The sequence below is a fragment of the Antennarius striatus genome, chromosome 12 (assembly GCF_040054535.1).
Source record: "Antennarius striatus isolate MH-2024 chromosome 12, ASM4005453v1, whole genome shotgun sequence".
Taxonomy (NCBI): domain Eukaryota; kingdom Metazoa; phylum Chordata; class Actinopteri; order Lophiiformes; family Antennariidae; genus Antennarius; species Antennarius striatus.
In genome coordinates this window covers 7115547-7142426 of record NC_090787.1, presented here as the reverse complement: position 1 = coordinate 7142426, position 26880 = coordinate 7115547, and the positions used below count along the sequence as shown (strand labels likewise).

Genomic DNA, 26880 nt, shown 5'->3' with positions numbered 1-26880 from the left:
AGTTGCAGCTATTTTTGGGAGTTGAGACAGGTTAGAGATGTTCAGTGAGAAATACGTAAACGTCTTCCAACTTCTCATTTATCATTACCTTCTGGAACTGCATTGATTACCTTTGCACTTTGTCTTCTCTGTGAGTGAATACTCATTTATTCATTACATTTGGTCATCCTGTGTAGGATTACGATGACCCAGGTGGTGAACCTCAATGAGCACTGTTGTTCTTATTCTTCAGCAACTCTGATTACATTATAACCAATGCTTGGCCTAATATTTAATCTACCAGCAATGGTGTCTCCAGTGTGACAATGCAGAACTTGCTTTATGGAACTGTTCCAAGTGGAATTAACAAAGTCTAATCTTTGTATATTTGATCAGTTTTCTTTTCATTCTATGTCCTTTTTGTCATGTAATGGAGTATTTTTTTTATTCTCAGCACATTTACAAGTAAGTTTTATATGTTTAAAAGTTGAAATTCAGAGTAGAAGCAAATTTCTTCGTTTTACATACCGTGTTCTTGAGTCCTTTATATGGAATTGGAATCTTCCTTTGCTGAGTTATGTCAAGTGGACTTTTTTTTTTTTTTTGGTGCACCCAATACCTTTTCAGTCACAACATGATAAATGTTAAGTTTCTCTGCAACACCACGAGTCAAAATGCGATGCACGTTGTTCCCTTGATCCCCAAACAGTGAAAACATCAACTGCTTTAAAAACAAGTGTTGCTCGACCAGATATACATTTGATGTAATGGGTAAATAGGACTAATAGGACATCAGTAAAAAATAAATGACAAACCATGTATCCTACTGAAGCAGATTTTTACTGAGTCATCGTCAGATATTCCAGAAGAACTAAAAGTTCATGATGCTATCATTTTTACAGTAAATCTGATCAGTCATACGTTCCCTGCTTGTCAGACTGTAGTAACAATACTGTCAACATAATGTTCAAAAATATATATGAATCTACTTCATGCCACGACACTGACAATCATGTATATTTGAAAGGAGCCCACTTTTGGACAACATGTCATCTTTGAAATATTACACCGAATCGTATCTTAAATAATCATCGCTACTAAGAAGCCGCTGTGAAACAGTCGGATTCCCTTGTTCAAGGCACGGAATGAAAGCCAGCATCGCAGCGAAACGGTCCGATGTGTGAGGTACCGACATGAAACACTGATGGACTTCATTACCACCTCAGAAAAGGAGAATCAGGCTTCAATTTCAAATGTACAAAAATGTGACTTTAACAGGTTGTAAAACTCTCCAGCATTCTTAATGGGACTGTTTGAATACATTCATTTCCATCAGGCGGAATGGCTACAACACTTCTAAAAGGAATACAGAGTTCATCCTAAAACACAGGGAATGACGTTAGTCTCCAGGGATTGCCGTTCACTTAAAACATTAACAATAATTCAGTCACATCTAGTTTTAACTTGTCACAGTTTCATCGCTAATGCAGTTTAAGTTCACGTCATTGTAAAAAAAAAAAAAAAAAAAAGCCACAGGAGGAGGCAGTGTGTACAAGTTAAAACAAGTCCATATCACATTCTAGACACAAATAAAACACATGATGTCATCATCTTTGATTTAGTCACAGTCAGAGTGTGGGAATGCTGAATATTCTCTCCTTAGTGCTTGTGATCACATGATGCTGCTACAAAATGATGCCGCTACAAAACATGAAGTTTTAAAGTCCTGCAAAAAAAATTAGAAGTCCCCAAAGACAAAAAGAAGTAAGAGCAGGATAATTAAAATTTTCTCTTCTATCATCCATTGCAAAAAAAAATCCTCCAAGGTCCAGTGTCAAAGATATTCCAGTGAAGTTTTCATCCAGTGATTGCTGACAAGACTCATGCAAAGTCTTCATTAAGAGGAGGACATAAGGTTGCAGTGTGATACGACAACAACACAGGATCCTAACCGGGTCTCGCTTCAGTGGACTTCAGCTCTACCTGCTTTGTGACCTGTCAGCGCAGCGATGAGCTCAGAGCTATAAGGATCCAGTGATAAAAGAGTCCATGAAACCAAACTAACCATCACTGGTGAAGCGTCTACCATGTAAAACCAACCTCGGTGCCGCGTAACATAACACTCTTGTCATCTCCAAGGAGACGATGCTTCTAAGGTTTGGCTGACGGGAACGTCACCGATAGCTGACTTGGGAATCAATTGATCCTCAAATGTTAACGCCGAGGCTAAATGTGGGTTTTAATTAACTAGATTTTTAAAAAACTTATTCCAATCAGTTTCATGAAGATGCCTTCTTCTATGGTTGCACTTCCCTCACAGCACTCAGGGTTCAGCATGACTGGCCCAGCTTGTTGGTTGGTGGTGGTGGTGGTGAGGAGGAGGTGAGGCGGGACAGCGGCCAGACAGATTACCGCTGTGATGGCTGCTCCTCGGTTCTCCATCAGAGCTCAGTGGTCAGGAGACCTTTTGGTTTGGCTCCGTCCTCTGAGGCCGGCTGCTGATCCACAGAGCTGCAGAAGGCAGGAGAGATGGAAGATGGAAATCCACTGCGACAGCATTGAATGGAAAGTGAAACCGCTCACTTTCATGTTGACGGAAAAGTTATGAGCATGTTGGTCAGGAATTATAGTGATTTAAAAACAAAATATTCTACTGTTGCGTGTTAATATGAAGGATAATGTTACGGATGTGTCAAAGGAAGCAAGTTCTAACCACAAGCAGGGATCAACTAATCAGCCCAGATAGGCATTGAAGATAAAGGAGGCATTTTCCTGGAGGGGGCAGCACGCAACCAAACCTGCATTTTAAAACAGGCTTGAGGTGCGCTTACCTGTTGGACACGGCGTTACGGGTGGGAGCGAGGTGGGAGGGAGCTGGGATGAGAACTGAAGCCCCGTCTGCAGGAAGAAGAGCGTTGGCCTTAGCAGGGGGGTCAAGTTCGAGCAGGCCGTTAGTAAAGACGCCAGGAGGCTGCATTAGGAGGGGGTGAGGGAAAAGGGGGGGGTGTCAGTCTCTGCAGAACCTTTATATCACACAAAGTCATTAGCAGCTATAAGAAAGCCTTTACGATCATTGTAAACTCTGCATGTAATGAAGTCAGGAGCGCTGCTACTCTTTGTTGCCCACTGTCTTTAATTACACAATATTTAATGAACATACAACTCCGAGCGAATTTGTGTGCAGATTTGAGGAACATCTCATCCCCGATTATCAGAGACACCTAAAAATCGTCAGACTGACTGAGAATCCAGGCAGACAGACAGACAGCTGAAGAGAAGAGGCTGATCACTCACTGCAGTCGTAGGGATGATCCAGCGGGGTGTGATGACAGCTTTGGGCTGCTGCACTGGGGGTAGCTGGAAGACAATCACAAAAGTTGTCACTGACGCAGGATTTTCTACACAGATCACAGTGATTCATGACTGCAAGTCTAGTGTCCTGCTAACCACATAATTACATCACTGATGTATCTGATTCAATTTCATTTTTGGTTTAGTTATTGTCACATCTTCTCTTTGTGAGAACTTAACGTTTAGAAATGTTACTGTCATTAAACTAAATTCTAGCCTTAAGACTGGCAGACCATAGGTAGCTATATGATAGCAGATGTATCTATCGTTAGCAAAGAATCCACTCTATATGGGTGGACATCAGGGTGACACTGTAATGACGCAGAGATGACAGACTGTACAAAACTACACCGGCAGGGGAATACTCACTCCTTGGCGTTGCGGTTTAAAATGTAACACAGTGGAATCAGGTGTAATTGTGCTGATTTATGGTAAATGTATGAAATATGATCACAAATCATTGAAGTTTTCCGTATGGATTGACTGATACTTACAACGGGAGTTGGGTCCGTGAAGTCAATCAGGTTGTCAGAAAGGGGGGCAGAGGTCTGCAGGTCACCTTCCTCTGCTTTCACCTACATGTCATTATACTTGTTATTTTAAAATAACATTCAACGCTTTACATGTATGTATTATTTATACATAACAAATAAAAAATAAGTAATAAACCATTGATTGTCACATTACCGTTGGTGCATTGGCTTCGCTGGTGGACTCAGAAGGAGTCTTGGTGTTTGAATCTTCGGATATCTTCTCAGCACTGAGGAACAGATCACGCCAAAGACATGAACAGAGGGTAAAATTCAAAATTTCAGATTCCTCAAACTGCCCCCCCATGTACAATATGTACTACATGTTTCAATTACTAAAGATTTCTTCTACTGTAGAAACAGCGCAAACTAAAATTATTTGGTTATGTTCAGCCAACAACAGCTGATGTAACTTTAAATCGTCCAGCCTCTGTATTAATTTGTGTTTATACGCCATCCTACTAAAACACGTCTTATGAGGAATACAGCAGTATCCAGGCAGACGTGGAGTCATTTGATTAACACACCCTTCCTTCATACAAATTTTCTCAAACATACCAGCAGATGTCAGCAAAGTCTACAAAGTCTCCTGTGGTACCTTCTTTCTCTCCCTGGTTTTCCTGAAGTACCATGGTGTGAACAATGACTACACACAGAACATTAAAGGCAAGTCACATGACAGACCAACCTGGTCCCTGCCGATAAGACCTGTGATGCTGGTTTGAGTAGATCCCAAGGTTCTTGGACGTCAGGACGACTAACGGACAGGGATGAGTTACTGCCCATTCGTCCTGAACGCACTTTTAACCTGGGAACAGACAGCACATGCTTAGTGTCTGGTGTTTGTTATTTCTACATGTAATGTGTGTGTTCTGCACAAACTATTCGAAAAACCATGAAACAAAGTGATATAAAAATTAAAAAGTAAAGTCAAACCCATTTGATTAGATTAGAAAAGAAAGCAGACACATTCCTTCTTCCCTCAAATTCTAAGTCAATGACTGGTGAAAGGCAGTGACGACAATTCATCAATCAGTGACACCTTGGTTTGAAGGATTAACTGCAGTTGATATAATGTCGTGACCTATGAATAATCAGGTAGTTAATCAGCTCTGGCTACAAGGTGCACTGCCTGAGAGAGTGTGCTTCTAGCATGACTCAGGAAGCTGAGGATGATAGGGGGGAAAGGCCCAAGACAATAGTGAATGAGTAACGATGGCTTTTTCTCCTGTGACTGGATTGGGAGGGTGTTTATGCTGAAATGCTTATTAATCATGAAGCCTTGAAATACACAATATCGATGTTTTCTTAGGAATCCTCAGCATTTAATAAGTTCAGTTTAAGGAGGATTTCCTTTTTATTATTCTGTAAAGGACTTTGTAATGACTAATGACAGTGTGTGGTTGCACCTTGCAGATGCATCCTGCAGGTTACAGTTTTTATCTCCAACCACAATGACGTGTTCTTCCAAAGGTCCCTGCAGAAGGAGACGGAGGGATGAAAGGATAAACAAACAGAAGAATAAGGGAACTGATATAACCATGCATCTCTATCACATTTGATCCACAATATCATTGCAGATATGATATTGACACAGATGTGTCCCATGAGATGATTTCATTCTGCTGCAAGACAGACACTTAAAGCCACAGTTCAAGCAAACCTAAACTGATATTCAGGAGGTCTCACAGTCAGAAATCCTGACAAGTCCTTTCAGGGGAGGGCCGTCATTTATAATACAGAAAATTCGTAATTCTCTTTAGTGGTTATGACTTTTCCCCCCCCCAAAGTTTGCTCCTTTTTTCAGTTCACCTTGAGGACAGCAGCCTCAGCTTCTGCCTTCAGGATGTTACTCTTCAGATCCTCTGGGGTGCGCAGTGGAGTGACAACTGGGCTGCTGCTGCCTGCGCTGCTGAGCCCACACTTCTCTGTGAGCTTCACCACATCCTCCTGCATGTGCAGAGTAGGATGGGTCATAAATGTCCCACACACAAAACATACATAACTGCAGTTAAAAAGAAACATCTGCTGACTGGAACAAGTTCAACATGTCTACACCTAGAGAGCAACAAAAGGAAAGTTTGGAGTAAGCAGAAATTTCCAAATGATCACAAGAGCGACCTGATTGTTCAACACCATGTTGACATTGATGTTGTTTCTTGGTGTAGGAAGAAGAGGAGTGCTGTCCAATGCTAGCTGCTTCAGACGAGCCGCTGCTTCTGGGGGGGGAAAAATATTTAATCTTAAATACACACATACTCAACCGTGTTTAAGCTTTCTGTTATTACACAATACAGACATAACTATTTGGAACACAGGCCACTGAAGCAGCTCAGGCGCTTTTGACCCACTTAAGGCAAGTTAGATGATTCTAAAAGATTACAGAAATATTTCAGTAGTAGTAATCTCATATAAAAGATATAATAAGACTCCTAGACTTTCTTAAATTAATTATACTTAATCTCTCTCGAACTGATTTTGTGTAGCCTCACCACTGAGGCTGAGAGGATTGTCCCCGCTGACACTGGGGGCAGTGGAAGCGCTGCTGGGTCCGGCCTCCTCTGTAGCCTTCACTGTGGAAACTACAGGAGCCCTGAGGACATCGTCAATGCAAGTCTCCATCAGATCAGCAACTACGTGCATACTAGAAAAAAAAAAAGGAGATGGGCAGATTAAGACAGGGGTTGAAATTATTTTGTTTAAAAATTTAACACAAGATATTCAAAATAATTCAGTATAACACACCTGGAGCACCAATCAAATGGACTCGGGCTGAAAACTGACCTGTGATGACATTTTATCACAGTTTAACTTAAATTTTTTTTTTTTTTTTAAATTAAGACAAAATTTAACAGATTTTTCTCTTGAATCATTGTAATTAAAAGAAAGTGTAACTATAAAATTTGCATTGGAGGATACAAACTGCAGAACACTCCAGAGTTCCAATTTGTTTAAAAATTTCAAAGGTAGCAACTTGAGGAAAAAATTTATCACGTGCACATCCTTAAGATAGGAATGAATGTACGTGGCCACATATGGAAGGAGAGATGGGTGGACGAACAAGAGGAGCTCTACATATCTTATTTGTCAGGGACATAAAAATATTCGCAGAAGGAAAAAATAACTTCTTTATGAAAAGTAATAAGTGAAATAACTATTGGATAAAGCCTCTGAGTAAAATAAATCAAATAGGTTCAAGGGTGCTACATAGGGTTTGGAAAGTATTGATCGACTGCATCCAAGTTTTTTTTCCTACGAGGAACACATAGAAGTATATAAGCAGGTGGTGCGTGTTATCAAGATTACAAGAGAGAAGCACTGAAAGGAAAAGCATTTTTCTAAAAGTCTCTTCAAGAGAGAAAGCATTTACGTCTTCAAATGCAATAACTTTGTAATGTAGTGTAATATCCTCTGAATTTGAGATGACCCGAAGCAAGAACATTTGATACACGGACTTTAGAAGGAGCTCTTTCAGCAGCCTGGTAGTTACCCCATATATCTCTAGCCTGAAGACACAGTGAAACAGGAGAAGTATATATTACTCTGCAGTGTCTGGAGAGAGGGAGCTTAAGCACAACAGACACACAAAGACTTGACAAAGAAAACTGTGTTTTGCCCGAGGACTGACACACCAAATGTCTATAAACACTCCTACATGATAGTTAATCCATAAAGGACAAGGTGAAAATGTATTCAGACCTTGTGTGGGCAATAAATATGAGCACAAGACAGAAAAATACAGCAGATACACAAAACCAGCACATAGTCTTTCCAACAAACCCAGCTGTCTTATCTTAAGTTTTTGTTGTTCAGGTGGTAAACACAACTGCCTACTATTCCCACGAAAACCCACAAATGATTTGTTTACTTTGTGTACTGAAAAAGAGAAGTGTGTGATAACAGCAGCAATCAAATTACGTGAAGGCCGCTACGTAAAGTCCATTGACTAACAAACATCTGTGTCAAAAGTAATCGTCTCTTTATTCGTTGAAGTGATTGTGGAAATACAATTCAGACAGATATACAGTACATCCTCTTGTCTGTCGTGTTGTAAACATTTCACTAAGCAGTCATCTTCATTGGTTGAGCTGTGCGTGAAACAGCTGCACAGTGCAGTTCGAGGTGAATATACCTTCTCTTGCACGTCATTCTTCATTAACTTGATAATGGGAATCAGACATTACCATCCAAACACCAGTGCAGTTGCATTAACAAAATAGTTACAGTGCTCTTCATTCAGATCAACAGTACACATTTCTGATTAAGCGTTGAACATTTTAAAAGAATCAAGATGAATTGATTTACTCGCAAGAATTTAAATGAGACGGTCGGTATCGATTTCCTTTGAGACCAGATTATGTTCAGACTAGCATAACACTGGAAACAGGGACAAATGAAAAAATAAATAAATATGGGTCCTCCAGCATTTCTAACATTGACTTCACAAACAAGAAGCACGGAACAGATTTAGGATATTTTGGAAACTGATTTTGTCTGAGCAGAAGCATTCGATTTCCCTGCTACTGCTAAACCAGGTGAACAACCTCCAAGACAAATGTCTACAGTTGAGAAATATATTGAAATCAATATTTTAAAAAAACAAACAGCAGCAGATCTATGACATGTGCAGGGCAGATTAAATATATAAAATCATTTGATAGAATTCAAACTTAATTACAGAAATTCTTGAAATATAAAAACATTTTCAAGGGTATGATAGTAGAAATACAAGACTTAATAAAACCTTAAAGGAACTATGGGGCTTATTGTTTCCTTGCAGGGTCAAGAGGGCAGATGCATTCCTAAGACTCGAATCGATACCATCTTAAACCTGGCAGTCAGTTTCACCCCAGCGAAAGACAGAGCAAGGAAAAGCAAGAGTTTGACTTTAAGAGCTTCTCTGTGTGCTTCCAGATCAAACATATCACAATGTGGGAGCTTTGTGTTACGGAATGTTTCAGTTAATAAGGAATCTTTGCATTCGAAGAGCATGTGTCATTCCATGTGGCACAATCACTACCAAAACCATCAGATGTTTCGTATGGACGAGTCACTGCCGAGCAAATCCCATTTATTAGTGTGGCATCCAGTTCATGTCAATACAGAGGAGACCGCTGTCAGTTGCCCCGGTCTGTCCATTTCCTGATGGGAAACTTTGGCAAGACATGAAGAAGGATGGAGGGAGGAGGAGACCTGGGGAGAACAGGGTAAATGTGGGTAAGGTGAGGGGGAGGAGGGGGGTAAACAAATGGGAAGTGAGTGAGAGTCTTGGTAAACTAAACGTGAGACAGAAGGTGGAGAAGGGTAAACGTGGACAGAGAAAATGTGTGCGGAGAGGTACACTGGAAAAAGGAAAAGGATGCAAAGAAACATCTGAGACTGAAGGAAATAAACCTGAAAAGTACAAATACTTCTTTCTTCTCTGAACTGTGATTTTATTTATTCACGTAGATTGTTCTCCTTTTTTGTTTTTCAAGGTGTAGAGATTTGCAGCAATAGGCCATAAAGTTGTCGCCTAAACATCAGATGTGTTTGTAGTGCTGAATATAAAATATTGGATTTCAAGAATTAAGACTCAAGTTAATCCAAAAACCTTTTTTGTGAAGTGTTTAATTTAGCAACTTCTTGCTGTGCATTAATAGATGGATTAATGGGATCCTCTTTTGCTGAGCGGCAATGAACTACTGTCAATGAACTACTAAACTAAGATTCCTCCAAACAGACATTGTTGTTGGGTTTCTCAAATATATTTTGCAGGGGGCTTCAAGTTAACAAACCTCTGCAGCCATAATCTTCAGATCTCAGCAACTCCCAAGAAAAATTCTCAATAAGATCTATTAATATACTGTATAGGTGAGATGAAAGATAGGCATTTCTGATTTTGTCTGTTTAACTCATTAGATATAATTTAATATAATTTCTTCTCAAAAGTATGAGACTCTTTCAGCTACATCTTAGCTGGTTCACATTAAAAAGACAGGATAAATGAATACTGTAAGGCAGTCCTGGCTGTGATGAGCCATGGAGTCTCAAGACATTGAACCATGCCACTTCCATCTACACTGTGCACCAGTGTGTTGTGACATTAACACTTGAGTTAAGTGAAGTGGACTGCATGTCTCCGGATTGTTGGTGACATTCCTCTGCACTTCTAGTGACGGAGGTCTGATGGCTTATGTCAAATCTTGTGTTTACACATTCAACGGGGGGCGTCCTGGAGATGGAAGGCTTTATTCGCTATGACCGCTCCGCTGGGATCGGAAGACACCACGGAGCATTCCCTTTCTATTTGCTACTGTAAAACTGTGGCTTACTGTATGATATTTGTGCAGACTGACAGCAAATGAACTGACTGACCTTTTACATTTTCCACATACTCTCCTGTTAGCAATGGCCAATAAAATGTGATGAATTAAGGGCAAGGGAATGGTTTTTGTAGTTATCTACACTCATGATAATTCTACTTAATAGGGACCAAAGCTTCCAGGAAGGAGAGGCAAGGGTCAGAGAGAGGGGGAGAGATGCACAGTATCTTTAAACGGGGTGAAAGAATAGGATTACATTTACCATGGGAATTTTGATTGTTTAAAAAAAAAAAAAAGCTTAATCGTACGCAGCATAGAATCACCTCTTGGCTTAGTAACATTTGAGGAATGATAGACAACTCATGCTCATGTTATCAGGAGAGCTGCTGAGGGATATACAGCTCCATGCAAATACCAACAGAACTACAGTATTGTATTTCAGGAAAGGTAGGTGGGAGGAGAAAGGGAAGAGCAGCAGGAATTACTCAGAGGTATTAGTGTCAGAGCAGCCCTGCTCAATGTGCTCTCCTCATACCCTCTGTGTCAATTGTGAACCGTTACCATGGGTTTACACATAAACAAGAAGTCAGATCATCCATGTGTAATGTGGTGCTGATAACAAGCACAAGAACCTTTTCTATCAGGACTGATTAAAAAAAAAAAAACCCAAACATTTTTTTTCTGAATTCTTGATAATTCTGCCTTTGGAACTGGATATTCTGTCTTCTGATAGCTGTATTATAATAAAGTGTATGTCTGTCATGTCAACTAAATAGCACAAAAAATCCTAATATCTAGGATAAAGGAGGTTTACAGAGGATCATTTGGTTATCAGAATGCATGGAAATAAATGAAAGTAAATATGTCTACACACTACTATGCACCAAACAGAGCAGATCCAAAGCCAAGTTCATAGAAGCCAGACACCAAAAACCAGCAAATCATTTCCCGGATGGATAGGTTGGGAGTTCATGCTCATCAGAAGTAGCTTGACAACAAATCAGAGGAGATGATTCCGTTGCAAAGAAAACCCGTTTACAAGCCATGATCAGAGAGTCCGCCACTGCACAGCGAATGATTGGTTAAGGCCAGACCAGAGAGAGAACATTCAGCTTTGGATTGTACCTACCTGGTCTGCCTCCAGACAAGACCAATTTGCACTCAGTACATGTTAATACTGGAACACAGGGGAACATTACAGGTTTATCCATACTGTATATACATTTCCTTTTAAATTGAAACATACTTCACATTGCAATTGAGAAGCGCTCTACAGAAAGGATTGACTGAATGTAAGTAAATACTCTGCATTGAACCTAAAGGTAGGTCAAATCATGTTAGCCTAGATGACTCATGTTTGATGTATACTCACAGACAGAATGAGATTATGAAAAATATGAACAGCCAAGTATGTAATGGACATAGCCACAAATAAAAAATACTGTACACACAAAATACTTCCTCATCCCCCTTGGCATCATCGAGAGACAGGATGAATGAAAAACCTTTTTAGCTATGTACCCACACCTTTAGGTACTCAACAGGGATCAAGCAGCTCACCCCAAACATTTCCTCATTTGATCTTTTTTTCCTGGTTATCTCTGAACACAACGAACTGACGGTGTTACATTAAAAAAAGGTGTATTTTAATCTTCTTTTTAAATGAAATAAAAAAAATAAACAACAGTAACTCAAAGATGACTTTGAACCAGGCATAACATTCCTTTCATCTAGGTACAAACCTTCTCTTTTCCCCTCCAGGACTTCTGGGTAGGGCTTCGATTTCTATTGGTCCACAGGCAGAAGCCGCTACCGGGCTAACAGCAGGCATAGCTGACCAGGCACCTCGACTGAAAGCACCCTGTAGGGGGAAAACAGAGCGGGTGGAAATGGTCCAGGAAGAGAGGATGAGATTGGAAAAAATTCAGCATATCAAAATATTAATATTCAAAATGGTATGGTTAAACGTTAATTTTTAATATTTCCACTTGTATGACATCATAAAAATTCCTGTGCGCTGATTCTTATTAGATACATTGAATCTAATCTCGCTTCAAACGTTGTGTTGTCTGTGCCATCCATTTTGGTTCTATGAACAGTTTACATACACAAAGTGGTTGTGAGGCTCACCTTATTTTCTTTGTTGGAGCTGACTCCATTGCCCGAGGAAACAACCCTGAGAAAATATAAACACTGAGATTTTCATTCAAAGACTACATGTTAAAGCCCCTCAAAGAACCCTGCAGATTCACTGACACATCAACTAACCTTTTGGTGAGTGCAGACATAAAAATTTGCTAAAATTATCACAACACGTTACCAATATTTAATTGTTTCAAAAGGATTTGCACTGTCAGGGTAGAATTACCCATTCAGATGAAAAGTCACAGGACTGTGTTTAATCAGCTGTCCCGTGACAGATTTAAACCACCACTGGCATCATGTCTTAAGCCTAAATTCATTCTCCTATAGCAAAAGCCTGCCTCTGTAACGGATCCGAAGCTGTTTAAATCAATCCGCTGGACTTTAAGAAAGTTTCTTGAAAACGTTTTGCCTCTCATCCAAGAGGCTTCTTCAGTCCTGAAGGTGGCTGGTCTTGTCTCAGTTCATTTACCCTGTGGACCTGATTGTAAACTCCCAAAAAGAATGTCTCAGCAGATTAACCTAGGTGATGTGTCTCGGGCTAATGACCCTAATTAGTATACAAAGACTCGGTGAAACTCGCATTTCAACGACCCCCCTCTGACACTGCCTGGCACCCCCATCAACCATAGTTGAGGAGCTAGACGGGTGTCAACTGCGGTCGTTGAAATGTGAATAGCACTGACCACACCCCACAGGGCTGACCCTATGATACGAACTGAACATGTGATTAAGTGAAATATAATTTAGACAGAATTTCCACTAAAAACCCTCTCATTATTTGTCATAAAATAACATTTCCACACAGATCAACTGATGTGGATGTGATTACCCAAACATTTAACTTGTACATCTATGAGACGATGATGTTATTTAATCATTCAGTGAAACAATCACATTCTGTAAGAATCAGTGGACTCACTCGTGGGGATTGAACGGTCCTGTAAAAACACAGAGAACACACAGTAAGAGTTGTGTACAGATTCTTCAGTACATGCCCATTATCATTAAGATAATTCAGTTTCTGACGGCAAGGATGATGCCATGTCATAATGTGTGTAAATATTATGTATATGTGGGCTTGCATCTGTACATTTTTCTATTAATAGCACTTATCTTTATGTGTAAATTCTGTATACTCACATTATGTGCTGTGCAGGTGTTTAACTGCGTGTCACCTCACCTCTGTTCTGCATGGTTCTTCTGGAGTAACGTCGACTGGGTCTTCTCTCAAAGGACGCGGTCCGCCTTGCTTTACTGGCTTTGGTTGTCTGGTACTCTGTCTTTCCACTGGTCACATAAACAAATGTAAGCATGACATTCTGTTGGTCGATAGTTATGAAAGCAGGCTAAAGCGTGTCATAGGGATAGGCTTCAGCAACCCTAGCATACATTTAAAAAAAAGACATCTATTTAATGACTAAGAGACGACCCTGGTGAACCCTGGATCCATCCAGTGATAGCCTTCTATTAACAACAAACCCTGTCACCTCTGTGCTAAACCAACACTGCCTGGAAAGCTTACACAACTGGCTAATGTTTGAACATTACACGGTAGACATCTAGCTAGCTCCTGTAATGTGTACACACACACACAGACAGTCTTGTACCAATGTAAGTATCTGAGAACTACACAAACAGATTTGTCGTATTGTCCAGAGAATACTATAAATCAATATAGAATTATCTCTGTTGATGTTCCGATACAAACATGTGCTATTTAACTTTGTGGCTCCTTGATGGATACTTTGTAAATTTTAGTGTGCTCTGAATGTGTTGAATTAGTACAAATGAACAAGGTTCACGTTGCACCCAGAACCCAGGTGATCGTTTGTCTCCCAGCACTCAAATTTTAAATGTCTTGTTAAAAAGCTTCCTTAACCATCTCCTCTACCAGTACATCCACCCGTTACCTGAATCTGAAGCGTGAGCCCATGCGTATGAATCCAGAGCTTGTAGAATTCTTCTGCACTGGTCCTCTCAGCCTAAAGAAAGCATGGTGCTCTACAGCACACTTCCAGAGGTGCTTACAAGCTTTGGGGTGGTCCATCTTAAACACAAAGGTATGCTCTTGTTCTTTGCCCTGGGGAGGGAAGGTCACAATAAGTTTTCAGGCCGACATGTACTATATACAGTCCTGACCAATGTATGTTCACTAAAACAAAGCCCATGTGTTCATTCTGCTGATGGAAGCAGACAAGAATGTGAAGAATGAATGACTGTACTACACTGTGTGCAGGTGCCGCCTCATTAATCTGATTTCTTGTTCAGGCTGATATGAAAGTCTGCCGGGTACCATAGCTGACTGAAAGTTCCAAAGAAGCCAGTCAAATTCTTTTTTTTTCCACGTTTCCCTCTTTTCATGGCTCATCAGGTATTTGTCATAGCCTACATATTTTTCTTAACAGAAGTGTTATGAAACACATCCCGTCAAAAAGAGGATACTTGACGAGCTCACTGAAAACCAACTCTGCACACCACAAACGGACATAGAAGACAATTCACTATCCATGGACAGAATTATGTCAAGCCATAAATTCAAAGCACATAGTAAAAGCCTGGATATTTAAATGAATAAAATTCAATTCTCTACAAAAGTGTGTCCTGGTTTGTGTAAAACAAGATCTGACCAAGATGGGAAAATGTAGAGAAAATCTTGGATCCATTTGGGTCCTTTCCTCTTCCCAAAGGATCTTCAACAAATGCACAAAGCTCATACAAGCTCAGTAACACCATTCATGCTTAAACTGACATTCCACCTGTCCACCAGTCTTTGGATGCAGAATGGGGTTGTCTGTGGTGACTGGACAAACATGCAGCATTTATCTGTTTAGGACAGAGTTGGGAGGGGAGAACACTGTGTTTGTGTGTGTAGGAGAACAGCGCATACCAGAAATACCAGCGGGGGTAGGCTTCTTTATTAACCTTGCTCAAAGAGCTCCAGGATGGACATAAACAGGCTCTCATATACAGTAGCCTCCGGGTAGTACAATACCAGTCTTGTTTCATTTTGATTTGAAACAGACCTCTTTCTGGGCTTAGGCACCACTTCAAACAAGGGTTTTCAGAAGGATATTTCTTGTTTGGACAATTTATTTTCAGTAATTTCAAAGAACTGGTTTGCACCTTCTACCTGACATTGTAAATATCAAAAGGTGACATACAGAATACCGAAATAAATGCAACAGCACATTGTGTCCATGACTGTCTAAACACTCACTGCATCAGCCCTTTCATATTAAATTTCTCTCATTCAGGTTCTTTATGCTGCTGTTTACCTTTTCTCTTCATTTTGTCTTTTGTTGTTTTTTTAAATATGACCAGCACTGTATTCCCTGGAGAACAGCAATTGTGTATTATGAAAGCAACAATCTGACAATAAGAATCTGACAATGTTCCTGTGTGAAAACACAGACCTGGCCTAGTGTTCAAAAAGAAGGATATCTATCGACCATTGGGTGCATGTTTTGCATTGTCAACATTCCACTACATGGTGTGTAAGTGACTATTTGGGCTCACCTGTTCATCATCCTCCACAACCACAAGAGTCAGTTTACTCTTCTTGAAATCCAGACAAGTTATCTTGGGCCTACAATCATTAAAAAAAAAAAGAATACCAACAAAATTCAGATTATATACAATTTAAAGGTGTTTCAATAAATACTGTTACTGTCAATAAGTACTGTTAACATGCCAGAAGAAGAGTCCGATCTTGGTCTGTCCTTCAAACACCAGAACTCCAGTGGGTGTCAAACCCAAACTGTATTCATTACCATCTCTTGCCTGCAGGGCACACAGGAAAAGAAAGTTTGAAAAACAAAAAGAGACAAAACAAGACACATCCAAGGAGTCAGTACTACAAACTTTTTCCTTCTTCCTAACTTTGGCATATTGGATCCAGGTTTATAATAAAAATTGGCAAGACCGATCAAGTATCTTTACCTTGACCATGTGCATGTCCACCCCATACATTTCTAGCCACTTGGCTTTATTCAGGTAGTTAATTTCAGCTTGGGCTGGTGTCTGACCTCTGAAGGAGATGATGGAAAGGAAGAAAAACAAAACATGATTTAATATTTATTTTTGAGATGGCATCTTGAACTGTCCCAGCACGAGCCGTCACATCACAGACTACAAACTAGATCACATCAATTTACTTTTATGGGATATTTATGTTTACCTGCACTCTTTCCATGCATTGAATATCGCCAGCTCCACGTCTTCTGTCTGGTTAGGGATGAAGCGAAACTCTGTCACCAGTTCCAGAGTATGGTCTAATGGGTCACAGTCACCTAACTCAGCTGAAAAAATAAATAATAACAATAAATAAATAAAAAATAAAAACAAACACATATGATAATCTAGTCACACGCAAAATATGTTCACAAAATGGATTTGTTGAGGGGATGCTGATGTGGACTGAATGACACTGATGAAGTATCATGAACTGGCACTTTATGGTAAGAGTCAAAATAAAGACTAATAAAATTCTTAATCCCACTTTAGGACTAAAGTTTCATTAAATGTTGACCTTTAAAACCTTCAGGAGAAGTGATGGTGTGGTCGTCAATAATTCCAATAGACAAAATAAAAAATGCTCTCCCCATGTCACAGCACACACAGCCATGTGGAGCATTATCTTAAGGCCTGAGGGTTATATAATCACCCTTCATGCAAGAGGTCATAGATTTTACCAAGATAAAATATGCGAGTGAAAGAAGATCCTAGCAACAAAAAAATTGCAAAACTCTTCACCAGATAAAAATCAGCTCGGTGGACAAATGCACAAATCAAATCTCTGGTACTGTATAGAAACAGGATGGACACTGATACGCCCTGGTTCTGATTAATTCATAGTGATTTGTTAGAGAGAACAAACTTAGACTTTAGTTTAGCAAGTCCAGCAGTAAGCAAAGCCTCGGGATCTGGAGGAGAGAAAAGGTAATCTTATCCAATCCCTTTCCCAGGAGACCAACAATATAATTCTTAACGGGAGGAAAGGGAAAATGAAAGAAAAAGCTCCGCTGAAGGACAGAGAGAAGAGAGAAGGGGTGCTGGATTAGGGGGCCTCTGAAGAGGATGGAGCACTAATGAGCTGGCATTTACCCCAGAGTGACTGTGTGTGTTTCTGTCGATGGGTTTGTGCACGCAATCTCATTCCACAAATGTCTCTAATGACTCCATCTCTGTCCCACCAAAGCAAAAATTATTTAATTCTTTCATATCTAAATGCCAGAATTCCAAATATGCATGGTCTGAAAAGGTTTTGGCTCTTTGCCATGCACCTTTACATAGGAACTGGCATACTCAGAACTTTATGCACATACAGTCAAGAATCAGGTTCAATATTCCTACAGTTGCACAGATGTCATGACTTTAACAAAACTAGATGAGGCAGAAACTCATAGGATGAGAAATGGATTGAATTTAAAAAGTCTTCTACCAAACTGTATCCAAAGTAAGTGGATTGGCATTTTGTAAAACAGTGTATAGTGGAGTGGGAGAGTGTGACATTACATTTTTGATGTTATGTTAATCATTTCTAAATGATAGACTCGCTGTTTGTTTTGGACTATTATTGCAAACATGGCATGAGATTAAATGCTTCATAAATCCCCTGAGATGTGAGGACATTATTTTTTGGGTTCACCAGGGCAAAGGAAGGTAGTGGCTGGGAGCAATGTCTGTTGGATGTGTGGGAGAGTAAAACAGATTTAGTATGCACACCAACAGAAAATGGCTTTAAACGAAAGGAATTAGCCACTGCTGATTGAAAATCTCCAAGTTTCTTGGTATTAGAGTGAATCAGGTTCCCAAATAGTTTTGCTCCACAGGTCCTCTACAGAGCACAGGACAAAGAAACGGAGGTGACAAAGATCCAGATCAGCAGTATTTGTTTGTGTCTGCTTGGGCTCCTTACCTTGTAGCGAGAAGGCTGCCAACTCCACTGCAGTCTCAAATGGACATTCTAGTCTGAAAATACAGATACGAGTTAGCCATAGCTAAACACTGTGATTACTTTCTTACATACGTCACAAAGGCCTCTTTGTTCCTCCTCATTTATGTTCTCATATAAGCAGCAAAGAAAAAAAACTTTTCAATGTGGTAAAGACTTCCAGTTATTTCCAGTGCATTTACTGACTACCGTTAATAATTCTATTCTGCTCACCATGTAATCCTATAAGCCTCTTACTGTACCATGTAGCATACACAACAAATGACATGTGTAAAGGTAGAAGCACTGATAAAGAGCGCCAACAAAGTACTGGGCATTCTTCAAGCGCCTGAATCTTAGTTGTGTGAAGTAACACGTTAAATAACAAGCTAGAGATGCTCCATTTTTATAATAAAAGATGCTGAAAAAGAATGTTTTAAAATGGTAAATTGGGTCAACGATGACTGATGACTGCCATTGAGGGCTACGTGACAGATTCTTCACAGGAGGTTTGGCCATCTCCTAGTATTTACATCAGGCTTGCCTGTTTTAAAGGTTTCTACCACCATTTTCTCGCAGGGCACGTGCAGCAGTAAAACCGTTCACTGCTGATTGTTTTTAATGTTAACTTTTAAGACTGCTTTCCTACAGTAGTTCTTCAGTTATAAAAAAATAAAATGCAAACATACTAACGCAGAGGTAAAGACTTACTTGCCACTGAGGATGTCTTGCTTCAACTGTAAAACAAAAAGGTATCTGGAACAAAAAGCAGTTTTAAAATAGGAATCAAATTTGGCAGTTTTATGTGATGCAACATAGAAATAACAATCCAAGGCAATCAGGCAGCACGGACCACTGACATTATCTAATCCCTACAAGAGGTTCCTCCTAAAATGCTTTTGGTAGAAACTGATGTATCTGAATAAGGTTAAGTAACCCCACGGGAACTGAACATATGTTAGCTTTAAAAAAAGCAAACATCTAACGTTTGAGCTTGCTCGCTTACCCACGCACGCGCGCACACACACACACACACACACACACACACACACACACACACACACACACACACACACACACACACTATACTGCATATATGTTCCTGGATAAGACACAACCCAGACTTTCCTTTGAGATATGAAAGGAAATAAACGACACCAGAAGCCATGCTGATGTCTGTGGCTCAGCTCACCTGGTGAGCTCCTCGTGCAGGTTGTTGGGTTCAGAGGAGTAGAACTTGACTCTCATATGAAGGCAGTATGGTGGGCCAACTGAAACACCAATAAATGTGTCAGAATGTTTTGAAATAATGTGATATGTAGGAAGTGAGAATGCATTCTTGGAAAAAAAAAAAGAATAGGACCATGGGTGGGTCTCTGTGTGCTTACTTTTCACTTGCTTTTTGATGCTTTTTGTGACATCGAGCCAATGCTGGAGTAAAAGAAACGCTTTAACAATTAAAAAACAGGCTTCGACAACATCAAGTGATCAATAAAAGCCAAGATCATCTGAATGACTGTTAATAGGTTAAACATACAGATAAATTAATGAAAAGCAGAATGCTGGGAGGCCAGGCACACACACAGACACACACACAGACACACTAGAATTCTTCTTGGAAGTTCAGGCTCTGTGAGGCATGAAAAATGTCAAGGAGAGTGTGTGTGTGTGTGTGTGTGTGTGTGCGCGCGCGCGTGTGTGTGTGTGCATGTGTAAGTAAGAGAGAAAGACAGGGAGATAACACAGGAACTCACAGCTCCCTCTAGTCTCCTCTCCCCCACATTCCTTATTAGAACCCCCACCCTAACTACTTCCACCCTTTTCCTCTGTGCCTCTCCCTTCAGTTCCATCGTTCCCCCCACCAGCTCTCTCTATAACTCTTCCCATGGCCTTCACAGACTATCAGGTTGAAGGGACAGAGTCATCCGTTGATCAATGACTCACAACGACTTGTCTCAGAGTCCCATAACCAATCCCTTTAGCCCATTCACTGGAAGGGAGAAGTCCCTTTCCTCCAGCCTTCCTTCAAATGTGTGAATGGTGGTTAGAAAGGAAATCTTAAGGTTGTAACAAAGAAGGTGGCCTGAAAAGATGAAAAGTAAAACAACAACCAGTATCCCCAGTACAGGACGTATAGCTGGTTACAGATAGTGGTGACAACAAACACAAGAACAATGTTGTGTTTTTCTATATGGCAGGGTAGTCCTAGTTTTGTTTGGTTATATTTTTTCAGTTGAGAAAAGAAAAAAAAATCATGAAACATAAAAAAACCCACCAAAATCAACACATTAAGCAATATCAAAAATAGGGACTGACTCATGTTACTTTTTTGTCAAAGCACAACAGTGTTTACATTCCGTCTCCTGTCACATCATCATTACTTATTGAAAAGTTGCAGTGAGCTGAAGGGTGTGAGTGACACTCAGCAGGCTGGGGAGTCCAGCATCACTTGGGGCCTTGACCTGTTTGTCATTTTAACAGAGCACAATGTGAACAATACTTCTCGGGGTGCCTCATGTTTGAATCCTCAAAAACACCAGTTATTGCTTGGCTGGTTTTCAAAACCCCATAAACTGTTATGTATTAATCTAACACATGCTCCTAATTTCAGCAGTGAAGCTGATGTTCAGAATCCCTTGAAACAGGCAATATCAGACCAACACCACATACTGGAGTGGTTGCATCCCACTCTATAGCACTTAAAAGTAAGAAGAGATGATTGTCTGTGTGAGATTAGTGGAGTATATCTCTCCAGTCTTACCGGCACTTGGGCCGAGTCCATGAAGCGCAGTCCAAAGTAGTCTTTCTCTACGATGTCCAGGTGATACATAATCTGGTCAAACAGCTCCTCTCCTTTGGCTTTTTTCTGATCCAGGAAACACAAACAAACAAAGGATTAAGCTTTCTGATTGATTAATGTTCTTGCCAAGAGGCACAAAGCAAACACCTTGTTGTAAACTAATAAACATCATGCCTGTGTTTCTCATGTTGGAGATTTTGGATTCTTAATTTGGAGAAAGGTTCTTCACTCTTGCTATCATTTAGGCCTTCTAAAAAAATTCAGTCATCAAAACTGTAAGAAGTGCTGTTTAGGGTATACTGACATCTCTGTTTGTCGTGTCTGGGAATAAAGAATGCATAAATTCACAAAAAAACACACCAAATAACTTACATTCAAGAAACTGCAACCAGCAAATGGATAACACCTTGTTCAACAAAAGGTTTTGCAAATTAATTTTCTATAACTGTACTTATTAGTCATGCATTTGAGGAGATGTTGATCAAGTATTAAAAGTATGCTATCAAATGATCTAAAGACACTGACAGGGCCAAAAGCTCACATCTCCCTTATAAATGAAACAGTAAAAACTCTTCTGATGGTTTATTTTGCCTGGCTTCACTGCACATGTATGGATCAGGAATAGAGCTTTTGACAGATGTTTGAAATCTGTGCTTAAGCTGTACCAGTTACTGCCTGCCTTCCTGTCTCAAACTGTGAGATCTTTTTCTCACATGTGCTTTCACACATAGGCACCCAACTTCCAAACCCCACCATGACGCACAGCCAAAAGGTTGCCATAGTAACAAGATTTGAAGTGCCCCAGATGCAGAATGGGGCTGAGGGAAGTGGGGTGGCTGGTTGCATCATGTGATTAGCTCTGTGAGCCCTTCACTGCGGAGAAAAAAGATGTATGCCAAGGCAAGGTGTCAGCTGCAGACACCTTTTGCTCCACTTTGTTCATTGATGAATCAGTAACATGTTTACTGCTCTTACACCAGCAGACCTAAACATAACTTCAAGTGAGAGCACAAATTAATTTCTATCATGTTTTCCCTTGAACTTCAGAACATTTGTACCCATCTCCATTTTCTCATAAGCGTCAAAACATGTTGGAGAATCACAAAATGCAAGATGGAAGTCAAATATAGTTTTTGAAAGGGTCATGATGCTTCTTACAAAAAACTTACAAAAAGGCTGGGTAACTCAGGGGGGTTGGTCCCTTGCTAGCTGGCATAGTTGACAAGGGATACAGCACCCCTACAGTACCCCGGGAGAAAGCACAATGGACTCATTGTGTGTGTGTGTGTGTGTGTGTGTGTGTGTGTGTGTGTGTGTGTGTGTGTGTGTGTGTGTGTGTGTGTGTGTGTGTTAGCAGTCTGTCTGTCTTGCTGTGAGTATACAAGCATGATTCACGGCTTCTAAAGTGTTCATGGGACTAGGTGATTTTACTGGCAGAGGGAAATGTATGCAGTCAGATGGATTTTTTTTCACACACCCAACTATTCCATAATAATGTTTTTGGCATGAATGTTATACGTATATTTGTGTTTGAACACAAATTCCTCAGAAACAGTAACCAGCAAGAGTTTAACAAACAAAGTTAAACAAGGGTGGGTATTTGGGAAAAGCTGTCTGATAGACTGCGTGTCATTTCCAACAAATCTACGGCAAGAGAAAAGGAAGTTAGAGGAGGAGGCGACCTTGTGGGTGGCTGTGGGGTCGGGAGTTGGGGAAAGAAAGAAAAGGAGGAAAAACAGGGAAAAACATTTAAAAGAGAGGAATGTGAATCATAAGGCTGTGTGAAATTGTGCATGGACATGGATACCGCCAGACAGAGGTATCCCTAGGAGACAACTATGGGTGGCTTTGCATACTAGGGGCACACACAGTTGGAAAGCCAGTAAACATGTGAGTGAGCCTTTTTCAGCTTTAGATTGCGGTTGTCTATTTACAGCGGCCTAGTTGAAAAGGAAAAACAATCTACCTAGTGGGTTGCCCAAAAATCTGACAGCGTATAGTCTCTTTAATTGAAAGCCAAGATGTGTTTTACAAATATCAGTGTTCCAACTCTGTTGTTCGTACAGGGTTTTACACCACATGTGATCCTTAAAAGTGAAGAAAGACTGCCAACTTTAGCTTTTTCTCTGAGACTGTTGAACTAAATGATAAGTGTGGCTGAAACAAAGAAACACTCTCAGTTTTTCTCTCCACTCTGAAAGGGGTTATCTTTGTTCAATGTTCCTCACAAAAAGTTCAGCTTTCCGTGTTCTCTAGCCACTTGAGTATTCAGGAACACTTCACACCAAACTTAACAAAGAATCAACATTCATCCAGTCTAAATTCTAAAATCTACAACATGCATATACACATGACATTAATAAAACTTTATTGACAAAAGACATGTTCCATAAATATTCTGAACCACTGAGTGTTGTTTTAGCAGGCAGTAGAGTATTTGTCAACACATCCACTTGTGTAATGAAAATCATTGACATAACATTTGACATTGTATCTGATTAACTCTGACAAAACTCAACCAGATTTACAGCACATTTTGATAACATTTAAATAAAACGCTGAATTATTAATATGGATTACAAAAAATATATATTCTTTACTATATTCAACCACTGAAAGCCAGATGTACGTTTACGTTTGTTCTTCCACAGTTGTGATGACATTCTGTCAGTAATGTGATCATGAAAGAAATGGATCTATGAGACAAAGCATTTAAGAATTTCCAAAGACAGTTGGCAGTCTGAGTGAAGGGGGAACTTATCAGAAGTCCAGGGCTTGCTGGAATGCATTTATAAACCCAGCTGAACACACACAGTCTTCAAAACATTTCAGCTGTGTAATAAATAACATGTAATAAATAAATTGATAACAGATGAACGCAAAAAAAGATATTACCTTTTTGGTGGACGTAATTCGAGAAGGAGTACCGAAAACAAAACACCAGTGAAAACACCTTAAGAAAAGTGTGTGTGTGAGAGAGAGGGAGAAAGAGAGAACTGATTCTAACAACTAAGACTGAAGGACAATTCAAGTCCAACCTCTTTATGCACCCAGTAGTGAACTGATGTGATAGATTACATTTTAATGCTTTGGAGGGACTCACACTCAACAATAAGTGATGTAACACCCCTCTTGAGATACACTGAACTGAATATACATATGATGCTCAATAAGTTTAGTAAGGATTTCTTGTTGTCATTCACCTTGTCTGAGCTTCATGGTTTTACCTCTGCAATGAATCTCACAAAATTATTTTAATAGAAGGTTTTGGACTTTTAACTATTGGAAATACTCCTCAACATCTTTCCCCCATGATGCATTTACTCACATGGCTAGATTTCAAGATAACACTGAATAGCACGAGATAAGGTTGAGCTGTACAGGACAGTTTGATACCAAACTTAGATCTCTGGAATGCTGAGCGTCAACACAGAATGAATACACAAGTTCCATAAATCTGTGGTCTGAACAAAAGCAAAGATGACATAAAGATCTATGAAAGACAGCAAAAGCTGTAAAAAATAACTACCAGTACACTGTATTTCTGGGAGATGTGATGCTTTAATGCAGGGTAGAGCCTGTTACTGTCACTAGCTAAAGAAAGCCACACATGGTCACATGGTATGTTATAAGTCTGTAACAGAATTTCTAATGGTTTTAACCTCCATTTATTCAGCGACATCACTGATAAAAAAAACCAAGAAAAAGACGGAAGGTAACGGAGAGTGGGGACTGGAAAGGGGACAGAGGAGTTCTGCTCTTATCTATGAGGTCAACATGTCATGTGATTTGGTCATGTGATTAGGTATGTTCTCCAGAGAGGATCATGGATTTACAGGTGATCAGCAACATCCTCCCACTCACACATACAAACAAGGCTCAAAAGGACTGCTCCACTGACACAGGCACACAACTGTCACTACTGTATCTCTTGCGCTTTCAGATTTCAGCTTTAATCTAAGCAGGTCAACACGATAGGAAATGGTTAACACATTTAAACATTTTGTCAACAATTAGCAAAAAGGATAACTCATTTGTGAAGCATTAACTCTCTTAATGAAATCAGAGAAGTGCACTGCCTTGGAGCACATGGGGAGACAAAGAAGCCCAGAGTGCAAAAGCTCTGCCAAGATTGTTCCCCTCTCCTTGATCATGAAAGCCTACAACTACAATTTGGAGTCGTACTGGTGTTACATGTCTGGAAAGAAAAAAATAAACTGAATAAATAAGCTTCTGGATGGTAGTGAACCTATTGTGGTCAACTGAGAACACAAGGCCTGAAATTCTTTATAAAGCCTCCTTACCGGCAAGTCAACACTGACGTCTGTCCCGTCCAGTAAAGATACACGGCAGGTGATGATAGACTTTGCATCCCCAGCGGCGGGGATGTGCGTCGTGGCACGCTGGGCCTCTCGTAACCGGGTTTTCTCTGCATGTTTCCGAATGGAGCGTCGCCCCAGCGTCCTGCGCAGGAAACTTAGCATGATGAGGGAGAGGGACGGTCACACTACCATACCTGTGGGGGGAAAAAAAAAAGAAAAAAAAGGAAGATATTACACATTTGAGTTTCCTTCTGTGTTTTCAATACATATACACATAAAGGAGGGCTTCTTGTGTTGAGACAATTGCTGATAACACTGAACAGGAGATACTGAGTGTGTTCCTGTTTTATAAAGTGTCATTGTGTCACACTGGTTTAATTAGATTGTTGTAAATTAAGGTGGTAAGCGACTAATTGTCCACCACAAAGTAGTGTCGTGACAATGTTAAATTCAATCCATCTGGACATAATCTGGAACCAAACGACATGTCCAGACATGTTTTTACTTTTGGTCAAAGATAATAATTTAATATTTTGGCTACAACCTATACAATCACCAGACTGACAGTTCATGTTACAAGTTTCAATATAAGTTTTAATGGAAACACAACAATACAAATGTCAGGTTGCAGCATCTAAAACATGTGGTATACCCTAAACCTGCGTTATTTTGATTTAATATTAAACCGGTATGTAGTAAATTTGTTTGTCTTAATTAACTGCAAACGAGAAGCGACTCTTTCAGTATAATGTCATTCATACAAAAAACGTACAACTTCGAAGTAAAAAGATGTCTTGTATCATTAACCTCTTGTCAAATATATTTGTTTAGCATCTAACGCCAATAGACCGATAGAAACGTCTTCAGTGGGGATAACATTGTTTTAGATTAAGATAGCACCATGTTAGCAAGTTTGACAAAGTGAACACATGTTTTTGCTCGCTTATATTGTTATTACTGATCATAAAAGGGAGACACAAATTATATTGCAGGACCGCGATGCCAAAAACTCATTAAAAAGTATGAAATATAAGAATTGTCAAAAATCATCAGCTGGAATAGTGTTATCGACATAAAGCAAATCAAGTGGTCGTATAACATTTATTCACATTTCGGGCCTGAAGAAATTAGTGTAAGCAGCATCAACAGGTGACCGCTTGCTTTGACATACTTGTTTGTGGCGTTTGGTTGTTTGCAATCAACAGCGCTAATAACTTAAACTCCGACCACACAAGCGTATCTCGTGCAACAAAACAAACGTCGCCCTCCAGCACCGAAGCTGGATACACTTGCTCCGCAACCACTTGTGGATAAGCGGTGGACTGGATGAACGGGTACTTACACAAACCTCCTCGTATGAGTTCACGATGAAAACGTGTCCGTTTGCATCGTAGACAACAAAACAGCAACATCTTACAGTCCCATTGTATGTAATTTGTTCTTGTTCCCACGTTTTTTCGACCTTGCTACCTTAACGGGATAATTTTCTCTCCCAGGTCACACAAAAAGTAGGAGG

At 40.0% G+C, this 26880-nt stretch overlaps 1 protein-coding gene across 3 annotated transcripts; it reads right to left on the bottom strand.

Moving 5' to 3' along the window:
* Positions 1-575: 575 nt before the first annotated feature.
* epb41l5 (erythrocyte membrane protein band 4.1 like 5) lies at positions 576-26880 on the bottom strand. 3 transcript variants are annotated; one of them, XM_068328505.1, is made up of 26 exons: positions 26707-26880; positions 25347-25558; positions 21004-21108; positions 19631-19673; positions 19435-19513; positions 18954-18998; positions 18228-18280; positions 16488-16608; positions 16250-16337; positions 16002-16090; positions 15827-15896; positions 14221-14390; positions 13491-13597; positions 13230-13248; positions 12296-12341; positions 11908-12026; positions 6353-6504; positions 5982-6076; positions 5673-5810; positions 5270-5337; positions 4549-4668; positions 4018-4090; positions 3825-3905; positions 3274-3336; positions 2811-2950; positions 576-2490 (listed from the first exon to the last, which is right to left on the bottom strand). In XM_068328505.1, exons 2-26 carry the CDS (start codon positions 25524-25526, stop codon positions 2421-2423), a joined length of 2334 nt encoding a protein of 777 aa, XP_068184606.1. In that variant the 5' UTR covers positions 25527-25558; positions 26707-26880; the 3' UTR covers positions 576-2420. The 3 variants fall into 3 exon arrangements, with proteins under 3 accessions (XP_068184606.1, XP_068184607.1, XP_068184604.1); XM_068328503.1 differs by having other exon boundaries at positions 577-2490; positions 5982-6079; XM_068328506.1 differs by lacking the exon at positions 2811-2950 and having other exon boundaries at positions 5982-6079.